Source organism: Stigmatopora nigra, chromosome 12 (assembly GCF_051989575.1).
Source record: "Stigmatopora nigra isolate UIUO_SnigA chromosome 12, RoL_Snig_1.1, whole genome shotgun sequence".
Taxonomy (NCBI): domain Eukaryota; kingdom Metazoa; phylum Chordata; class Actinopteri; order Syngnathiformes; family Syngnathidae; genus Stigmatopora; species Stigmatopora nigra.
In genome coordinates this window covers 5,074,817-5,095,204 of record NC_135519.1, presented here as the reverse complement: position 1 = coordinate 5,095,204, position 20,388 = coordinate 5,074,817, and the positions used below count along the sequence as shown (strand labels likewise).

General features: G+C 39.2%; 2 protein-coding genes across 2 annotated transcripts in view; one reads left to right on the top strand and one right to left on the bottom strand.

Moving 5' to 3' along the window:
• The window catches only part of macrod2 (mono-ADP ribosylhydrolase 2), a 223,478-nt gene that overhangs the window by 8,189 nt on the left and 194,901 nt on the right, over positions 1–20,388 (top strand). The gene's annotated exons all lie outside the window — the stretch shown is intronic.
• flrt3 (fibronectin leucine rich transmembrane 3) lies at positions 9,258–17,733 on the bottom strand. The gene is made up of 3 exons (XM_077730161.1): positions 17,406–17,733; positions 13,144–13,838; positions 9,258–12,473 (listed from the first exon to the last, which is right to left on the bottom strand). The coding sequence occupies exon 3, from the start codon at positions 12,429–12,431 to the stop codon at positions 10,479–10,481; it is 1,953 nt and encodes a 650-aa protein (XP_077586287.1). The 5' UTR covers positions 12,432–12,473; positions 13,144–13,838; positions 17,406–17,733; the 3' UTR covers positions 9,258–10,478.

Below are 20,388 nucleotides of genomic sequence, written 5' to 3'. Positions count from 1 at the left end.
GGACTGCCCACAAACTCTCACCTTGCAAAATACATTGGTGTTCTTCATAGTAAACATGCCTAAATATACCTTCCATGTTCAGAAAACGAATGAATAGATGTTTCAGAAAACCAAGAAATTTTGTGTTTTCATACAATGGTAATACACTGTTCAGTTCATATAATTCAATTTGCTTTATTCTAGTGTCTTTTGTTGTATCTATATATTGTTCTTTTTTTCGCCCTCCTTATTCTAGCAAAACTAGAAAATGATTCATTTCACCACCAACGTTTTGCTTCATATTGAATAAGCATGCTTGTGAAGAAAATCCATCCATACAGCTTTGGTTTCAGGGCTTTGCTTGCTGAGAAATGTAAATTAGCAGTAATGGATAAGGACCCATAAAAGCACCTGCACATGTAATGTTAATGCTCTGCTTCGCTTGGGCTTGCAACTGAAAGGGTGAGTCTAAAGGCCATGAATAAATCACATGCTTTTCAGCAAAGAAGGAAAAATCTTTCGCCTTTTACATTTGCTGGGCTTTTTGTTATAAGGAGAGCAAAGTTGTTTTGGTTGATGCAAAATCCTTCCTCCAGGTTAGCTGTAAAGTAGAGCCCCGTGACGTGTGGGTTGAGCTGAAACAGACGAGGTTCATTGGAGACTCATCATAAAAACATACAAGATCTGCCCTCGAGACGATGTTAGTTTGGTTGTCCTGCCAAACACCATTATGTAAAAACATATTGGTAGATACTCTATATTCTTGAGCACCAACTTAAACTTCCTTCTTCAAATCCAATGGGTTGCCAATGGATGCCAATCTGATCAGAAAATCTAAGATAAAAAGGCAATTACTTATCAGCTGTATTTCTTTCCTGGGATTCTGAAGACTTTTTTGGCATCTGCAATAATAACCAGAGGGCGCAAGTGGCTTCTGTTTTTTCCCCCCAGCAACCTACATTTTAACTCAATTTCTTCCTCCACTGCCCCTCAACTGCCTCATCAGAATTGGGTGTGGTAAACCCTCACATTTCTCCAATTGGCAGATTTGAATGGTCAAAAATCTACTGTCTCTGTGGCTCACTATGGCATTTTGCGTCCTTGCTTTCCTCCATTACATTAAGGTGACACCATTGCTCTATTTTTCTTGTGTGAGCCGCATCTGCATTAATGCTTGAGAAGCATGTGTTTTTCTCTGTGTGTGCCGTCATTCGTGTTCTTTTGTGTAAATCAAAATACATCCAATAATTAGTTTGCAATGTCCACTGTACGAGGAAGGATACTGACAAGCCAAAGCAAAACAGGATGTTAGACAATTGAAAACCACTTTTACAGGTGCTACTTTAGAGTTGAAATGCCTCACTGGCTCCAAACCAGGAAAGCCCTGATTAACAAATGTTTTCTTTTCCTTTCAACAGCTCAAGTTGAGTACATGTTGATGATTAATTATAATGTCTGGAATACTTTAGCAACACAAATGTCAAAAAACATGAACATTTTGAACCGGTATAATTTAAAATTGTATCAATATGAAGGTGAATGTACACACTACTATTTTTCCCGTTGGATACGAACATAAAGAAGGCATAGTAACTTGCGTATTTCCAACCCTCAATACTATTTCCGTTTCAAGGTCCTTGCCTTGTCGTATTCAGTATTAGTCGTGGCTTGTTAGTCCAACCACAGACTTTAATCCAACAGCATCTGGGTGCAAGTAGGGGAAAATGGGAATAAAACCAGAAGAGATTAAACTTAAATAGTTTATTTGATTGTTTCTCTTTTGCAGTTGATCTTTTACAATGGCTATGACCAGTTTAGTTTAGTCTGAATTATCTTTAGTAGAAGGGAGAGACCGACCGGGCAGTGAGAGGGGCCACAGCTAATCCCAGGATATTGAGTAGGCTTTCTAGGATGAGACTGTGCTCCTTTGCTTTCCCAAGTGTGACTGTGGGGATGGGGCACCAGTATGCGCAGGGGGAGTTTGGGGAATAGAGTGTATTTGATTTTTTTTTTCTTCTTTGGTCCCTATTGTAAAAAAGACTTTTCACAGTTTAGGGGCACAGCATCTGGGGTTCTCGACCCACTGAAGTGAGTCTTCATAAGGGGTGGGAGGGGTTGAGAAAAAAAAGCCAGTGTTGGCTTCTCAGGATTAGGCCTGTTGGGATAATCAGGATCAGTTTACCGTATCCTCAAAGGGGGTAGAGAAGAAGCAGGGGCATCACTACCCTGTAGAGAAGCTGGCTTTTCCACATTCCACTCTCACTCAAAGTGCACCTGCCTTTACCCTTCGTCAGCTTTAACATATGACACTGAGAGTCTTTCTAAAATTAAATTTCAAACGGTTATTTTACAATCAATGGTGTAGGCCAATCTGTCTCTTTGTTAATCAATATTAACTAGGTTATTCGTAATTTACATCTGTTTTTTTTTTTAAATTCAATCGTGAATCAATAATGTTTAGTCCCGTGTGAAAGACAACTTCGACTTGGGTGTCTTTGTTGTGTTATAGTCACATCTGCTTTTCCCATTAGTCAAACCCTTAGCTATATTTTCTAACTTTAGCCAAACAAAAACCCAGGAAATGGGTGTAACTCAAAGGCTGTCACTGTGCGTTAAAATAAAGGGGCTTTGACGCAAACGGATACCCAAGTGGGACTGGCCTTCTCCCTTAATCAAACTTGTATATTTTTTCTATTCACGCTTTATTCTGTATTACCATTATGTTCATATCAACGCTAAAACCTTCAAATGCTCCTATTTAAGTCTCTTATAATTATATTTAACATAACTACAGTAAAGTCAGATGAAGCAAGCCATTTTTTCCGGTTACTATGACACCATTCAAGCAACTGCAAGTATGTGTTTAGCTGGTGAGCAACTTCAGCACGTGCAGCGGCAGAATTAGTCGTTGCACAAAGGCCAACAAATAAGGGCTTTCATATTGTCGCTAAGCACTCTTTTTTTAGGACAGTTGAATAGAAAGCACTGTTTTCGAGAATTTGTTCGCTAGCCGAGTAACAAGAAAAGTAGTGTTGAGGGATTTGTGGGGATTTTTCTTACATTCTAGATGCATTTCTTAAATATATTAAACAATCTGATCAATGTTATTTGTATTTGTCGTATTGATTAATTTTTTTATCACCCCCAATTATAATTCCACTGAAAATATATTATGAAGTTCCATAAGATAAGCAAACTGCAATCAACTAATAACCACTGGACACCCCTTCAATTCTCTGCATAAGTAAACATGGTCACTTTTCTTATCTGTCGTTTTAATTATTTTTTCTGCCCATTTGTCACAATGGTGCTTACACAGCCTTTATTCATATTGGTAAATATAGCAACAAAGGCGAAAATGTAATAATTTTAACGAGCTAAACAAGAAATATGATCTTATACCATATCTGTAATCTAATTTTCCTGTTGAAATTCAACTCGTAGTACCTTTCATTACAGTACTCAATGAAAAATAATGTCATTATATTTTCTACTTTGTCATATCACCTTGCTGACCAGAAAACATGAATTCCTTTCTACAATGTAAAACAACATTCACCAAACATTTCCCAGTCTCCATATAATATTAAGAATTTGTGTTTGAATGGAATGTGACTCTTAACAGCATTCTCGCGACTGTTTGCACTTTAACTTTATTAACTGAATTCATTATCTCAGTTCAAAACTCTTGAAATTTACCAACAGTGTGAGCTTTTTCCAATTCCTCACTTATCTGACCCTGTAATTGATCTCCAATACAATTTTGTAACCATTAATTAAATTTTCAGCCTTAACATTGTTCGTTTACCACAATGCTGATGAGATAGCCATGCGGATTTTTAATGATGGGTATCTCAGATGGTTTCGAAGACAGTTTGTGAATCTGATTATCTCCAGACAGCTGTGGAGACGGAGAGTCGACAGACTCTTTCTTGGAAGTACTTAATGAAAATCCTACTTGAGACTTAATTGGAAAATGTTTGTCTGGGTGCATGTGTCTACTTACTGTATGCACCCTTTTAAACACTTCTTCACTGAGTATTTTTTTTATTTTTTATACCCATACACCCCATCATAGTATTCCTAGCAGGACAGTACACATTTAAATGTTGCTTTTACACAGCTTTTATATCTTCCTTTAAAGTCGGACTCTTAAAAGACTGGTAATAACCTGAGCATTTTCAACTTATTTAATTTTCCAAAAATTGGACTGTGCCATTTGCTGAACTTCTTGTGGCCCCGTTTTTTTTTTTTCTTTGCTTCTTCTGTCTTTTTTTTCTCCTACTGTGTCGTGGTCCTTCTGAATTTGTTCATCGTGTCCATTAAAATGGCTTCGCCCTATAAAGTCCGTGAACAACGCATGTTAATTAATATTAGGGGTTTATGGTGTGTGGCGCTGGTCTCGGCATGGGTTTTAGCACTTGATAGTCCTTTGGCAATGCCCTGAAAGTGCTATTTTGGAGGATAAGACCAATGAAGCTTGCCAACTACAATGAGGACCAATAGTGAAATTACAGCATCAAGTACATTATACTAATGTAATCAGGGTATTCTCACCTTCATTTTGCACATTTACTCGAGGAAATGAATACTATGGACACGTAAGGCTGAAAATATAATGACTTTCTCATAAAATGAGCATGTTTTACCATTTAACACATTGAACAACATTTATAGTGGTTTGGGTGAGCAAATACTTAAATTAAGATCTTTCTGCCGTTTTGTTCATTTCTCTTTTGTCCTTCATCCCTTATGTTGTTAATCATATTTTGTATGAGAAATTATGCTGCACTTTTGACACCATTTCCCTATGAACAGGTCAACAATACGGCCTTGATAATAATACTTACCATGTCGAGAATGAAAGAACTACCTGACATGGAAGCACATCGGCTTTATTTCGTTTCATGGTGGTGGATCGAAGTATATTGCTATTTTTCACCCACTGTAATCTGCTGCAGTACCTGCTAATTGCAGCTGCTTAAATGAACAACCTTAAATGAAGCCTTTTGTTTTGCTTGTATTATCCAGCCAATACTACTTATCCATTAGTCATAACGAAGAGCAGTTGCTCTCATTACCACGTTTTGTGAAATATTAATGGCTTTTAGTGAGTCGAGTTGGTGCCATTCATCATTCAAGCACGGACAACCTTTATGTGCACCTAATCTGTCTGCCAATGTGTTGATGTTATTAAAATAATATTACTATAATATTCTTAATTGATTCAGGCTTAGGTTTGTGCTATGTCCAAACACACATAAAAAAAAAGCCCCCGGCTCTTTGGCCTTGCTCTTAATCGCATTGCATTATTTTTTTTTTTAATTGTATATCCAAACAGCCAGTTTGTAAGAGTCTACCTTTAAATCTAGTTTATACATTCTCTGCCAGGCTTAGTAATTTTTCTGGGGGAAACACTACTTTGACTTTTCTCATTTGGATTTTTTTGGTGCAATTCCATTATAGGGAGTTCATGACACCGTTCACCGTCATGGTGTTTAATATTCTATCTGGCCTTGGTTAAGCACTGATAGGCAATCCTGCAATTAACGTCACTGCCAGGGTGTGTAACCACCCACCATGGCCGACTTGAGGCATTAAACAATAGTTACCACAAAGGTTTCCATTAATCATCCTCAGAGAAAAATTTGCATCTGTCAAGAATTTCTTCAGAAGGGTCAAGGTTATGACTCAACTTTGTATCAAAATGTCCAATTCTTCACAGCAAAAAAAATAAATAAATCTGTATTGAAAATATAACATGCTGGGAAACCCAAATTAAAGCAGATAATTTAAAATTCAGATCAAGTTTTGAGACTGGAAATTAGGACAGACATTTTCAAGGCCCAAAGTTATTATGTACTTGCATTGTACTCACTTATAAATCCACCTAAGCCATAATGTTTTCTTTCTGGCCTTTCTGGACTCAAAATGTGATGATTGACAGTGTATTTTTGTGGTGAAGGATTTAGTGACTAAATGACCTCAAAAGGAGCACCTGTCCAAGTATGGACCTGCTGCTCACTGCATTGCACTGCCGGGTGCGTTTGACATTATCCTCACTGCCATGTCCCTCAATCCTCACTAGCCCCTCACCCCCAGCCGTAAGACATACATAGCCTGCCAGATCCAATCTGTCATCAAGGGATTATTTAAAAGGCTGCACAGCAAAAGTCCAGGATCCGTTTGGGGCTGTGGTGCACATACATAAATGACATGGTAAATTTCAAAAAACCCATATAAATGTCTCCAAATGCAATAGTGTGAGGTTGTCACTACAGGGGCCACAAATATACAAATCTCTCAATCAATTTTTTTGATTCAATTATTTGACATATTTTAGTTGACATTCACCTTGGGTAGTTTTAAACCTTGGTCAAATGGAATATACAAATGATTTACATTTGGGTAGTTGCTATTGCCGAGATAACCCTGTCATCAGAGGTTCAAATCATCAGTCTCATTGTTAAATTAAATCAATTTCTGTCTAGAATGGCATGCCTACATTTGAAAGAACTCAAATAAATTAAGAGACAGGGTTATTCATTGAGCTAAGACCCTGTGGTGCCCTGGCAAAGAGACAATAGATGGGAGCAAAGGATGCTAAATGAATTCTCTTGTCCTGTGTGCTGTCCCTGATATGACCATAATTTGATTAGTGACCTAGTAACATGAAAGTGGAAGACCCTTCTCCATTCAAGTCCAATGGGTCTCCAGGGGTGAGAGTCCATGTTACTGGGCACAAAACCCTTCCATTGCAACCCTGCCCTTATGTCATGTATACACCCAATGAGACGAATGTGTGATTAATGACTGAGCTTGGAGTGTCATTGACAACTTCTGGTGACTTTACACAAAAGGCACCAACGGTGTCACATCAGTACTATTTTGGGACCAGGTGGCCATTTGCTGCCAGCCTACAACCTGTAGGGGAATGTGCCTTTGTAGTTTCTCAGCTTTATCATTGTAAACAAACCATTAGATGAGTTCTATGGAAACTGTAGTTTAATATAATAGTCGCGTGACATGCTTACTGTGCCTTTCCTGGCTCCTTCTGATTGAGTTGTAGTGACAGAAAGGGCGTGCGGTGTAGAAATGTGTATGCCAAGTTTGTCATAAGAATTTACTGTCGCTTTGGCAATACCCTAGTTGGATGGAATACTTAGAGCCAAATTGTTGTGCTTTGTGATACCAATAGTTTAATGCATTTGCTTTGTAACTGGACTGTAAATCTGGCCATTGAAATTAATCATGGATCACTACCATTCTTGATTTGTGCTTTATCATTCGGCTATACATTGACAATTGGTTTTATTAGATATTCAATGAGAAAAATATCCCTCGGATTGGGCTGTCAACATTTGAAATACTTTGTGGTGCTGATCTTCTCCATCGTTAAATGAAGAGAGTAGAGAATGGATTGAAGAGGTGGCATGGCCTGCCACTGCTGACATGTAGATCTACTACCAGGAGTGGTTGAGAGGTTGTACCGCTCAAACCTTTAGCAATGAAACAAATGTTCCACTCCATCAGAAATGGAAGCAGAATGAGACGCAGGGTCGATTAAGTTGTGAGGAGGATGTGGCTGTGATCTCATAAAGGGCAGTGGGTGATGTATGGCCTTTTACAGGATCATTTAAACCACTTAATGGGGGACAGGAATTAATGGCTTCCATTGAGTACAGTCAATTATATGGATAGTTTCAAATATTGTGTGTACCTTTTTTACAGTCTAATGGAATGCCACCCACCCCCTTGCTTCTGTTTTTGACAGTTTGCTTTCCATGAGAATGGCGGATGTTGTATTTCACAATATGTCAGTTCTAATACATTGCCATTACTATGTGGGGGCTGCCTTCCTTTAGGGAGCCCGAGTCTTGATATTGACAGCTCTTGTTAATTAGTATTAATGTCAAATAATTTACAGTTGCAATGGATGTATGTGCAAGGCTTGTGCTCTCAAGCATAAAATTGAATTCATTACGATGGAGGGGTTTCTGCTGAGGTTTTTTTGGCCCTGTGGTTTCAGGTCACTGCTTAAAGTGATGGAGAGCCTTCTGGCTTTCAGGAAGGGGTGGGGCAAGCTGTTAGGAGCTAGGGAAGAGAGGACAAGTCCTCAACACAGTAACACCTCAACCATTGGCATCTCTTAATGGCCACTCTGTTCTTTTACAGATAAATCTTGTACGTGAGACTGACAAAGCCCATTTTTAGTCTGCATACGTAGGAGTGAGATTTTATTCAACATACGAAATCATTTTCTTTAACACTTCCCAGAGCAAGGAGGGTTGGAAAAAAAATATAGATCCAATTTTTGGTTAAAAGAGAAAGTCAGGGATTTTCTGTTGAGTCTATTTTGCCAAGCTGTAAATTGTAGGCTCCACAAAACTATGACTATTGGATTCAAATGTCTAGTTTAAAAATGCTGCGTGATCTGACTTCTAACTGGACCTGTAGATATATTCGATTCGTACTGTTGCAGAAATAACTCTGTTGTTGGTCAGGAAGGGGTCATGGCGTAATACCAGATTCCATACTAGGATCTATAGAAATGCAAATGTATCCATCCTCCTTACCAGCACCTTCCTAAATGAATAGTAGGACCCTGCAGCAGCACTGCAGCTGCACCGTAGTGGTAATCGCTCACTATATAAAAGAGAAACAGTTGCCTGCACTATGTCACACAAGGAGAAAAATGCATGCCACATTTTGTCTTTTGCTCAACCTTGGTTGACCTCCGGCGAGCTTGTGGGAGTAATTAAGGAATTGTTTAAAGTGACTGATCAGATCAGGTCAGGAGTCACTCATGATAAGTGAGGTCACAAAGGGGCATCGTTAGTCGGGTTCATCAATTTTGCACTATGCATTTGTGCAAAGGTGCTCTGTGTTTTCATAGAATGCCACAACGATTGACTGCTCCTTTGACCATTTGCCTTGTTTGTTGTTTAGCACAAAAACCTGAGTGTTTGTCAATGGGTTGATCTTTTTCAGTGCATTAGTTCATTCGGTTCATTTTGTTTTACAATGACTCAAAAGACAATTTCATATTATTGTCAATGCAACATTTTCAATGTGATGTTTCCCGCCCCTAAAAAGCTACAACGACAAACATACAATTTTTTTAATAATCTGAGACTAATTAGTCAACAGTATATCTTAATGTACTATTGAAACAAAGCAGAATATATCAGACCAAAATTAAGATAAAAATGAATGACTTGATAATTCAAACTATTATTCTCCAATATTAGCTGATGTGAAGTAATATGGAATCAGTGTTGTTTTTATTCATATTTTTTTATTCTGTAATATGACCAATACTTTTCATATTCAAGTGTGTATTTAAAAAAAAAAGTCACTGGTTCCTTAAAAAGCTAAATACAATAAGCATTGGATCAAGGCACATACAAGACTGGCCAAAGGGCATACAATGCACTTTGGTTTGTTTTTTTTCTTGTTTTTTTTTTCTTTTTTACATGAATAACAGGTAATTTCAAATTGTGGCAACAAAAACGTGTTCACTTTGAAAATACAAAAGAGTAGTGATCTTAAGCGGCCATTATACCAATCATGTATTTTTGGCCTTCTGACGCAGATGACAAAGGTTACACAGTACATAAGAATGCCACCATTGTCATTTGGCTATTGTTGACACGTACTAATAGAGATTGTGTGGGGTTCTGTGTCAGGCTGTCCAGTTTTCTGGTTTTGAGGAGCCAAGAGTCCAGTTTAGTCGATGTGCTTTATCTGCCCTGTGCTATGGACAATAAACCCCCAAAAATAAGTAAAATTAAAAAAATGTAAAAAATTAATAATAAAAAAACAATAACAAAAAAATTAAAGGAGTCCTTTAATGGCTACTCTGCAGTGTTTCAAACTTGCAAACAAACGTGCATAAAGTATACACCCAAAAATGTTGAGAAATAAATCATGGCACATCATCTGGAGCTGTTTGTATCACATGAAAACTTTTAAAAATATTATTGATCAGTAGTAAATGAGACACCTCACTGTTTATTTTTCGTAACAGGGCAACATGTCTGATTGTAATATATATAGAGATTTTTTTAAACAATTTATATAACTATACTTTAGTTTATGACAATTTTTGTCTTTGCTTTTCAGACAGCCACAAAGTGAAAATAATGACCTGTGCTTGTACTACAATGTTTTCTAAAATCTGATTGTTCAACACAGCAATGAAAACCCACTTTCACAGTTGACAAGTCATAATATTTCAGAACATAGTTTCTTTATAATTGGTCGATCATTTTAAGCCAAGGAAATACAGTACAAATTACTACAAATCCCTAAAATATAATTGCAGTATTATACCCGCTGGTTCAGTGAGGGCCTGCAGATGGAACCTTTTCAGTCTTCATAAAATGTCCTTAAATATAAATTATGTGTCAAATGTACATAACATTGATCCCTTAGTCCTATAGATCCAGTGTTTTGTAAAAGTCTTACCACTCTGTCTACAACACGCATGTGCAATATCATGAATGCGAATAGTCCGAATCTGGTATTCCACTGTCTCTGTAACTTCTGTTGTTAATACTGTTCTCGTTGTGTGGGCTCTTGTATAAACTCAGCCCATTAGGTGGAAAAATGGTGTGTATCACAAACTCCTCCTTAGACGCAGGAAGCTGGTTGATAGGTATCATTTGAAAAGAAGTCTCTCTTATTTCTAGAATCGAGTTGTCCTTCTTGGTGCCCGCTTCGGCATAGTCATCCTTTCTTCGGCGGCCTTTGTTGTACGTGCAGTTTCTGGAAAAAATGGATCCGTTTCTGTGAACGTACCAGCACACCAATGCCAACATGATTATTGCCAAAAGTGCGACAGCGCCTCCGATAATGGCAGCCAAAGGCAGGCTGGAATTTTTGTAAGGCTCTTTCTCCTGCTCTCTGTTTAAAGTTGTGGTTGGGTTGTAAGATTTACGAGAGCCGGTCTCCGTCTCTATGCAAACGGGGGTCTCGTCTGAAAGGTAGATATTGCTGGTCTCCATGGGAACCATACATATCCTGTAGGATGACTCTGGATCCAGCGCAGTGAGCAAGTACTCTGTCCTTTCTCCTTGTACAATCGTCTCTGTGATGGAACCAAATGCAGGGCTGTGTCCCAGCTTTAGCCAGCTGAGCCGGAGGGCCGTCATGGGTTGTGATACCCTCCATGAGATGTGTACTGTATCTGCAGTACTTGACTTCACACTGATAGTGATGATTTTTCTGCCAGATGAAATTGTGGTGTCATGATAATTCCGGCCCATATTTGGTCCCTTCACTCCAGGCCTTTTGGTTACAAACAACGGCCACTGAGGCTGTGAGGGGCGCCAAGTGTTGGAGACTGTGCTAGTCTCGTATGTAGGAATGAAGTCTGAGTCTGAGCAGTCAAACATGTCTGTGGTTAAGTCTTTGAGAGCCATGCCTTTTACCTTATCAGGGCCCTGGCACATAAATCCTCGTACATTTACTTTTGACGGCAATGTCCGGAGCCAGTCGCGCACCCATTTCATCCTGCAATTGCATTGCCAGGGGTTGTTGCGAAGTAGAAGCTGTGTGAGATTGTCCAGATCTTCAAATACTCCTTGCGGCAAACTACTCAGGTTGTTGCCAGATAGATCCAAACGATACAGTTGTCGAAGAAAGGCAAAAGCCCCAGGTGGTACCCGATTAATGTGATTCTCTTGTAACTGCAACTTCTCCAAACTTGTTCCTGGCAAGTTGGCTGGCGGGGATGTCAGGGAGTTCCTCACGAGTGAGAGCTCAGTAAGGTTAATCAGATTGATAAGAGCCATCTCTCCAATTCCACGGTTGTTGAGCAGGTTTCCATCCAATATCAACCTCTTCAGGTTGATGAGATCTTGTAGTGATTGTTCTGAGATTGACGAGATGCGGTTGTCTTCAAAGCGCAACTCTTCAATACTCATTGGTAGACCTGACGGGATAGTACTTAGGTGGTTCCTAGAGAGGAAAAGCAACCTAAGGTGAATGCTGTCTCTAAAGGCCCCCTCTTCGATGCTAACCGCAGATACAGAGTTGTCGTCCAGGTGAAGTTCTTCAATGTAAGGTATCTGGGCTAAAGTTGCGTGTGTAATCATTCGAATGTTGTTCTCTTGAAGATGGAGCTCTTTCAGACCGAGAGGAAGGTTAGTGGGGAATTCATCCAGATTGTTGCAGTACAGGTAGATCTTCTCCACATTAATGAGCCTGCTTAGGTCTGAGGGAATTCCCGAGCTCTTTATGCGATTGTTTTGCAGGAAGAGCACTGTTGCATCTAGGGGTAAACCAGTAGGGATGGAAGTCAGGCCACGGTCATTACAGTAGATGAAGGTCCCATCACAACGACAGGAAGAGGGACATGAAGCAGAGGTCACTAGTGGGTTAGCAAGGCCCAGCAGCAGTCCAACCCTGATGAGGGAGAGGATAAAGGCCTTGCATTGACGTACCATCTTGAAGTCGAGCTGCCAGGCAGTCTAATCACTCAAGAGCCCCTGGGGAGGAGACACAAGAGTACATTTAATGCACAAGGCCTTTAAGAGAAGGCCACATTCCTGTTCTTAGATGTGTTGGGTTCGAAATCCTGCTTAGAGCACTTTATATATTAAGTACAATAGCTCTTTAAATTGTTTATGAATGATAACTGATGCACCCATGCTTAAAATACTTGTATAATATCAGTAGCATACTATTATCGCACCTCCTTTTTAGCAGTATATGCGGATGATGAAATAAATAGTTTTTAAAGTAAATTTAGCTCATAGGATTGTATTGAACTGAACCTCTGTCCCATGGATTTAATGCAAACAAGGCATGTAGAATTTAATGGCATTGATTGTCTCACTTTTTTTCTGTAGCAATGAAGGCTCCCTTTCATTGCGACATAGTGAAACAGAAAACAAAGTCCTGCTTTGTTGGGTCACTGTCCAACGGTTGGCATAATCCTTTTAGTATTTGGTCATTTGCATTATTTTTTTCCCCCAAACTTTTTAAGATGTATAAAGTTCTACTCTATTTTTTTCCTGGTTACTACATGAAATTAATTGTAGTGTGACACATACAAATCATTGCATTTCCTTGTGTATATTTACTTTGTGTTTTAAATCCATATATTTTACATACATATATTTTCAAAGAATTGGAAAGGCACACACATTCCCATACCTGATTTCTGAAAGGTGGTAAATCCTTGCCGATTGCTGAAAAATCCAATCAAGATTTTCTTTTCTTATCCTTTGTGAAAAGAAATGTTTTTGTGAGGGATTTGGGATGATATCCTGACTGGTCAGTGTTTGTAGAGTTGATCCTTTTTTGGACGTTGACCTCTTCTGTTGTCAGAGGTTCATGCCTTCACTGCCTTTACCATGGCAGATAAGCCCCTCGAATAAGCATCCCCTCTCACTGACAAAGCCTGTGCTCTCTAGAGTAATATTAAAAATCCTAATGGGTGTTGAATTTGTCAAGATCAGTAGCCATGACTGTAGACTATGTTTTATCTGTAGTTAAAACAATCCTGCTGGCTTTAGCATACAGTCCTTTCTGCAATCAGGCCCAGCATGCATGATGAGTTGACACAAAGCTGGTCTGAGCCACGCCGATCCCCCGTGCCATAGGCTCAATCAAGACCTGCTCGCTGGTGTACTCCAGTTCGTAGAGGTAACCAGAATCCTCTTGTCCCTTGTCAGGCTTGTATGTACATTAATCCGAGACTCTGGTTCCGGCTTTGGATGAGCGCTGTTTCCTCTCCTAAGGAGAAAACCGGTGAAAGGTGCTTATCGTTTTGGGCCAAGCCCCCCCTTCTTCCTCACAAATGTTGAGCTCGATTCATGTTGGGCTCTTATCACACTTCAAAAGTTGTCCTGAAGAAGAAAATGAGAGAGAAAGCCACTTAGTAACATAGTAGTTTTAACACAGTTGTTTTTACCTTTTGATTTTGTTGATCTAAACTCATTTCTATTTGCAAACTAAATTATTTTTGCATAGAAATATTGTTGACAAAATGCAGTTTACATTCGACTGACTCATTTTTGCAGTTTTTTTTCACCGTGGTTGGGCAATCACACTGCTTACAAAATATATAGAAATATTCAAGTATTGTTGAGTATCTGCATATTTTAGTCAAAATCTTGCTGATTTAAAAAAGGAAAAGAAGTGCAGGACTCTTTTTTTTTTTCCTGATTTGATAAAGGGATTATCCAGTCAGTGCTCACATTGTTAGCCAGTCCATTTGAATTTCATATGAGGAGGAAAAAGACTCTTGCATCCATCCCTGTGGTCGACTGTGCCCACCCTTCTTCACAAACTATGAACAATACGTTTGTAAAAAAATAATAATAATAATAATAATTTCCTTTCATTTTTAAGCGATAACAATATTTTTGTCAAAAGTATGTTGTTGAGTACAAACTTTTAGATTGTATAAATCAGTGAGAAGGGCCACAGCCAATTTAGAGTGTTGTTTTAGGCATTGGTGAGAAATTGTGAGTATTGTCACCTAATAGTGACTGATAAAATAATGTACAATACAAATTATACCAATTCCATTATGGAAGTTGAATAGGGATTGTCATATAGATATGACATTGGATTAAGCATGTTGTAGATGGCAAGGGTGACCTACACTCTTTTAGAATGAATTACTCCGAAATCCCACTTTTTTATTATTATTTTTACAGGGTGTTTATTTTATTTTGGCTGCTGGGTAACTGTTATTCCACATTTTATTTTCCGGCAGTCATCGGGTTCCAGGAAAAAGCCCCTCCTCCATTGTTTGCTACCACAGGCAAGTAGGCCTGAGGCAGCTTGCTTGCTACAAAAGCACTTCAAGTAATTCAACAAACATACTAATGTATAAATACACAATTAATTGTTTTGAGGGCCAGGAAGTTGAATATCTCTTGAGACAGACATCTTTGCAAATTATTTGAATACAAACTTCAGGCCAGACAAGAGGTTTTGACATGTTAAATGCCAAAGTTAATTTAACTTGTGTTTGGAATAACTTTATCGTGAAAACTTGGCATGTGCACAAAAGGCTGGACATTGAAAGTTATTGTGAGTTTACACACATAAACATTATTTGGCAATAACAGCATGATAGACTTTTAGATGCCCTGCACGTACTTTATGTCACACAAAGGAGACATTTGAAAATTCTAATAGAAAAAAAAAAAATCTTTCTTTTAGGAGTGGAAAGACTGTCGAAGTTGTAAAGGGTAGCTAAATTATTCATGAGACCGCAAATTAATTTTGCTCTACAGTACGGATCCTCTGGGAAATAAGTGGTGTTTGTAGTGTTTGTTGATTATTCATTTTGAACCAATACGCTAGTTGTGTGATGGATTGGCCACAACAGACTATATTCCAAGTTTATTTTCTATGCTTAGCTCCGATTCAGTGTAAAATATGGGTCCTATAAAATAGACTTTTTGTTTCTAGTCATTCCGAATGTTTCATAATTGTAAATGCCTGCATTGCCAATTGCTGGTCATTGGTTATATTTAAATGGAAGTGTTTTATTCAGTTATTTCAACCAATGTTGATATATAAAGAATTTCTGGCTTCCCGAAGGGATGGGCCGAACAGATGATACTTTTGGTGGCCCAGTGAACTGAGAAAGGCCTGGGACAGGCAGGGGGCTCTCTTTTCTTCCATACTGAAAGGAGAGATCTGTAGCAGCTGCAATGATTTTCCCCACATGGGGGTGGTAGGCACCACAAGATGTGTGTGAAAATATACAAGAATGTGTGTGACAAGCTAAGCTGCAATGGAGGAGCACATCTTAGCCTAGAGGCCAGGCACCCACTTACAATAAAGGGATTTGTCAACGTCCCTCTTAGCCTCACTACTTTGTTCAGGCAAATTGGTTCTAAAGGTTATTTTGCTGTTTTATTGCAGTCTTTCAATGGTTATCTTTGTCTGAGACTTGGTTTTCAGAATAGATGGTAACACAATTTAGTGGCAGAACAAATGACGAAGCTGAGGATTGATCATCTGATGCTGAATTGGAGTTACTTTTAAAAGTAAGGGTTTGGCCTTGTCGTTTGGAGATACTTTGATGCTGTGTGTTATGCAGTCTGGTGTGTTTCTCGTGACCTGGTTAGCAGTTAATCTAAAATGAAAGCAATTGGCGAGGAAATGTAGCCTGAGGCAGTCATCAGTGAAGACAATTCATCTGCTCTACTGTCTATATTGAACTGAATTTATTTTTGTCAAATGTGTTGATACGAGACGTAATTAGATAATATCTCAAATTCAACTTGATATGTGCACATTTCAGTCACAAATAGGCAATTGTCTATTTTGTAATTAGAGTTGTCTGATGCACTTTACTATATCTGTTATTGGTTTAAGACCGGATGACCTTATTGTCTCATGAAGATAAAGGCTGTGTGAAATTGGATTAACAGCTGCCTCTGCAATGCTGTTTCCAGTAAGACGTACATGCTCGAAAGGAATTGACTCATTTGCACATACGCGGAATATTTATAATGTTATGTCAAAGGCACTGGCTGCCATTGACGCCACTAGACGTCCAATCCATCAATAACATTGATCATTCACTGTCACTCGTCCCAGTTTAAATGCATTCAAGGTTTATTGTTCTCACAGGCAGGCAATTTCAATCACCTAGCGGCTATGTGCTTTTCCAGATCAGCGCAATATTTTTATGTCCGGGAGGTCCATAGCAGGAGAGAATCAGTTTAACATATAATGCACCATGGAATGATTCCTGAGTGCGATTTTTTTTTTTTTCTTTATCCCCCCCCCTTACATGTCAATGTAGAGGGATGTCAGGACGTGGGTGGGAGCCGCACAAAAGCCGTCCCGACAGAGACGCATTTAGCGGAGTTTGTCCAGCTGGCTCTCCGTGCGTATCGCTGCGGGATGTGCGCTGCAACTCAACATGCACATCGCGGTGTCTAGAGGAGCTGTGGCGCCGGTAGGCTCTCAAAACCACAATAAGACCCCCCTCCCAATTCTTTGAGCTTTGTGTATTCGTTGATCAAAGGATCAGACGCCTGCATAACATATCTCCACCACGTCAGCCCCTTTCGATTTGACACTTGCTGTGATGAAAGGCACAAATGGGGTTCGTCACTATTTCTACTGGGTGAAAAGAGCATATTCGATCCTATGTCATTGAAACAAGGGAAATCCAAATCAGATTTATTTAGTCGTGTTCCAACCTAATAAGAAAGACTGCTCAGTATAACTATTTTATATCATCTGAGCTCCTCTCCCCGCAGCTTGCCTGCCATACAACCAAACTCAGTACCGCATCATTCCTAATCGGGCATGTAGATGTAAATTTTAATAAAAAAGCCTGGTTAATTTTTCTGATTTTTATTTTCACATCATTCAATCATCAAGGACACTATGAAAAAAAAAAATCCAATCCATTTGGACAGCAAAATTTGACTCACCTCAAAATGCAACAGCAAAAAAATAAAATCAAAAACAAAAAAAACCCAAAACAAAACAAAACCCCCCTCTGAAAGTTACAGGTATCCTCTGGGTGGGTGTTCAAGGCAGCTGGTTGAAAGTAATCCAGTCCGAGTTGTGCGGATTCAATACAAATCCCAAATCGGTTCCTCTTCACTCACGAGGCCAAAGCGAGTTGGATTTATCTGTAGCACCACTATGATGTTTACTGGTGCCCTCTGTGGAAGTTGTGCTAGGACATGCGCGCACGTATTGGTCCCAATAACAAATGTGGACTTATGTTTGCCTGTAGCTTTGCTCCAATGGAGCGCTGATGTCATTTGGAGGCGGAGTCTTTGCCTTGCATGTCTTTCTCTCTCTCTCGCTCTCTCTCTTTCTCTCACCCCATCCTCTGCATTTGCCTTCTGGAAAATACATAGAACCATGCAGTACTTAGTAACTAACACCAGGTGGAGTGGAGGAAAGGAGAAAACAACAGTTGGCAGATGTGAAGATGAGAGGGAAGCTTCAAGGGACTGGTCGAGTAATCACGCTCTTGAGCTGAAGAAGAGGCAGATGATTAAAAAATGCAGAATTGCATGTTAGTGACCTTTAACACTGTTTTTTTTATCTGCTCTAGTAGCGAGATCATAGATTATGTTGATGGGGAATTTTCTTGTTGCCAGGCATTTATTGTTTACACAAATTCCATTCATTTTCCGTACCACCAAGATTGCAAGGGTGTGGTCCCTATTATATATAAAGTGAACCGAGACCACCCCTCTGGCAAGGTCTTGGGCAGGCTGTTTGGTCAGAACCAGATTTGGCTGGTTTGCATTCACACTACAAACTTTTTTTAGGTTTGGTCCGGACTAGACAGAGCAGGTGTGAATAAGCCTTCAGCTTCATTTGTCTAGCGAGTTTAATTAAGTTGTCATTTTGACCCAGGTGTTTCACGCCAGAAAAAGAAATAGGTGAGAAAAGGTCAATCTCTGACATCCTGATTTGATCCTTTTCAAGGGAGTGACAAGGGAGGGAAACCTGTGACTGACCTCAGCTCAGCTTCCTCTCTAAAATCGACTGCAGACAAATCTGTCAGCAACTGTTGATTGACCTGCACTCAGACATACAAAGAGCCCCATTGGAGGACGTGGGTGTTAGATTTCAGTTATCTTCAGACAAGGGGAAATCTATTGCCCTGTTTACCTTTTGTTCAAGGGGACTGGTGCCTTATTTTACCAAGGGTGCAGTTTTAATCTTGGTGCAATTTCGTTAATTTTGGATGTCAGATTATTTACTAATTTAGTAATATCGGTCTATTTAGCTATGTTCTTGCAACAGTGCCCATTGCTTTGCAGTAATTGTCTGCAAAACGGCTTATGGATGTTTGTTTTATGTACTTTTTTTTGTAGATATTCCATGGTTTGTTCTGGCTGTGGTTAGTAGAAGGCATGCCCCACTTGTTAAATTGTCTAGCTAATTTGCTTACACAGTACTGGCTCGCCAAAGCGAAATATTCCTAGCACTAAAACCTTTTTGAACAATAACTCGTAAGTTATTTCATATATATTCTATTTAATACCGTATATGTACGGTTTTGTAGGGGGAAAAAAAGGAAAATGGTCTAGTGGTTAAGCAAATTTGTGTGTTTAGATAAGTTAAATGCAATACTCCAACCATGTTATGTTGGGTGTTATCCTTTCCCAATGCATTTTCCAGATGTTGAGGAACAGGCTGACCCCTTCATCTCCTGGGAGTGGAAGCAACCACGCACGCATGCACTCACATGCATGCACATGCACACACACACACAATAGCAACAAGCTGAAGGGGCCGGCATCCTGCTGCTTTGAAAAGCCAAGGGACCTTGGTCAGCAGTCAATTTAGGCTGTTTGTGAAAGGATGACAAGTCATGCAAATTGCACAGTCTGCTGTTTTTACTTTTCTTTTGTTTTCTTTGTTTGTTTTTGTGGTTGCAATTGTCTTGTCTGCAGAGACAGATCAACATCGGAATGAGTGACTTCTGTAAAAAAGGTAGAAGGGGGTTGGCGCTTACTCGTCAGCTTTAGGACCTCCCATAGGGTAATAACCCCAAACACAATGCTGTGTGATGGGACTGGACAAAGCACTCTCCCCCATTGCACTCATCAGCACAATAGGAAGATGTATCAAACATTTACAAATCCAAACATAGATTGTTACTGTGCTGCACTAATGTAGTTGCATAGTATTCCAGTACTTAAACTGTAATGATCTACGGAGCTTTAGTGTCGCAGTGAGTTCAGCAAATTGATTTATATTCAACAATGTATTTGTTTAAAACCAACCACATTTTTAAGACCCCTTTAAACCCATCTCTCCTGGTAACAATAACGACTTGTGTGTTATGAGTCGTTATTGTTTTAAGGTTCTTGAGTATTGAGAAAAGGTCATTGAGCGTTTATTGCTTTTTTTTAACAGGAAACTATGGCTAAAGTTATCTCATGCGACAAACAAAGTCTATGCCGCACTTGATAAGATAAAATAGATTACACAAAGGCTCAAGGCTTGTTGATTGGAGCAAATACAGGAAGTAAACATGTTTGACAACGGTTTTTGAGTAAAGAAGGGGAGGTGGGGTGTGTGAGAGGCCCCGTCACACAGAGGTGCTACAATTATGATCAAAGTGTTCACTTATCTCCGCCAAATTTTAACTAAATGTTAACCTTAAAGTGGCTCGTTTTCAATGATATCTTGGCTTGAGTGCTTTTATTTCTCAAAATAATGAACACAGATTTTAAAGCACGATATTTGTAGACAATTTCCTCTAAATGTAGCATAGGAGTAATTACTACAACACTTCAATCACAAAGAATGTTGTTGCTTTGTCTTATCCGTCACAACACTGTCGTAAGTTGTTGACGTTTTGTCACTGCAGCGCTAAGTAGTGCATCTGGTTATTGTTGCCAACTACAAAACCCGTGAAGCAAAATTAGCACATCCTAT

Excerpts from the sequence above, each read along its gene's own strand:
- flrt3 (XM_077730161.1), bottom strand. The coding sequence starts at position 12,431 with ATGGTACGTCAATGCAAGGCCTTTATCCTCTCCCTCATCAGGGTTGGA.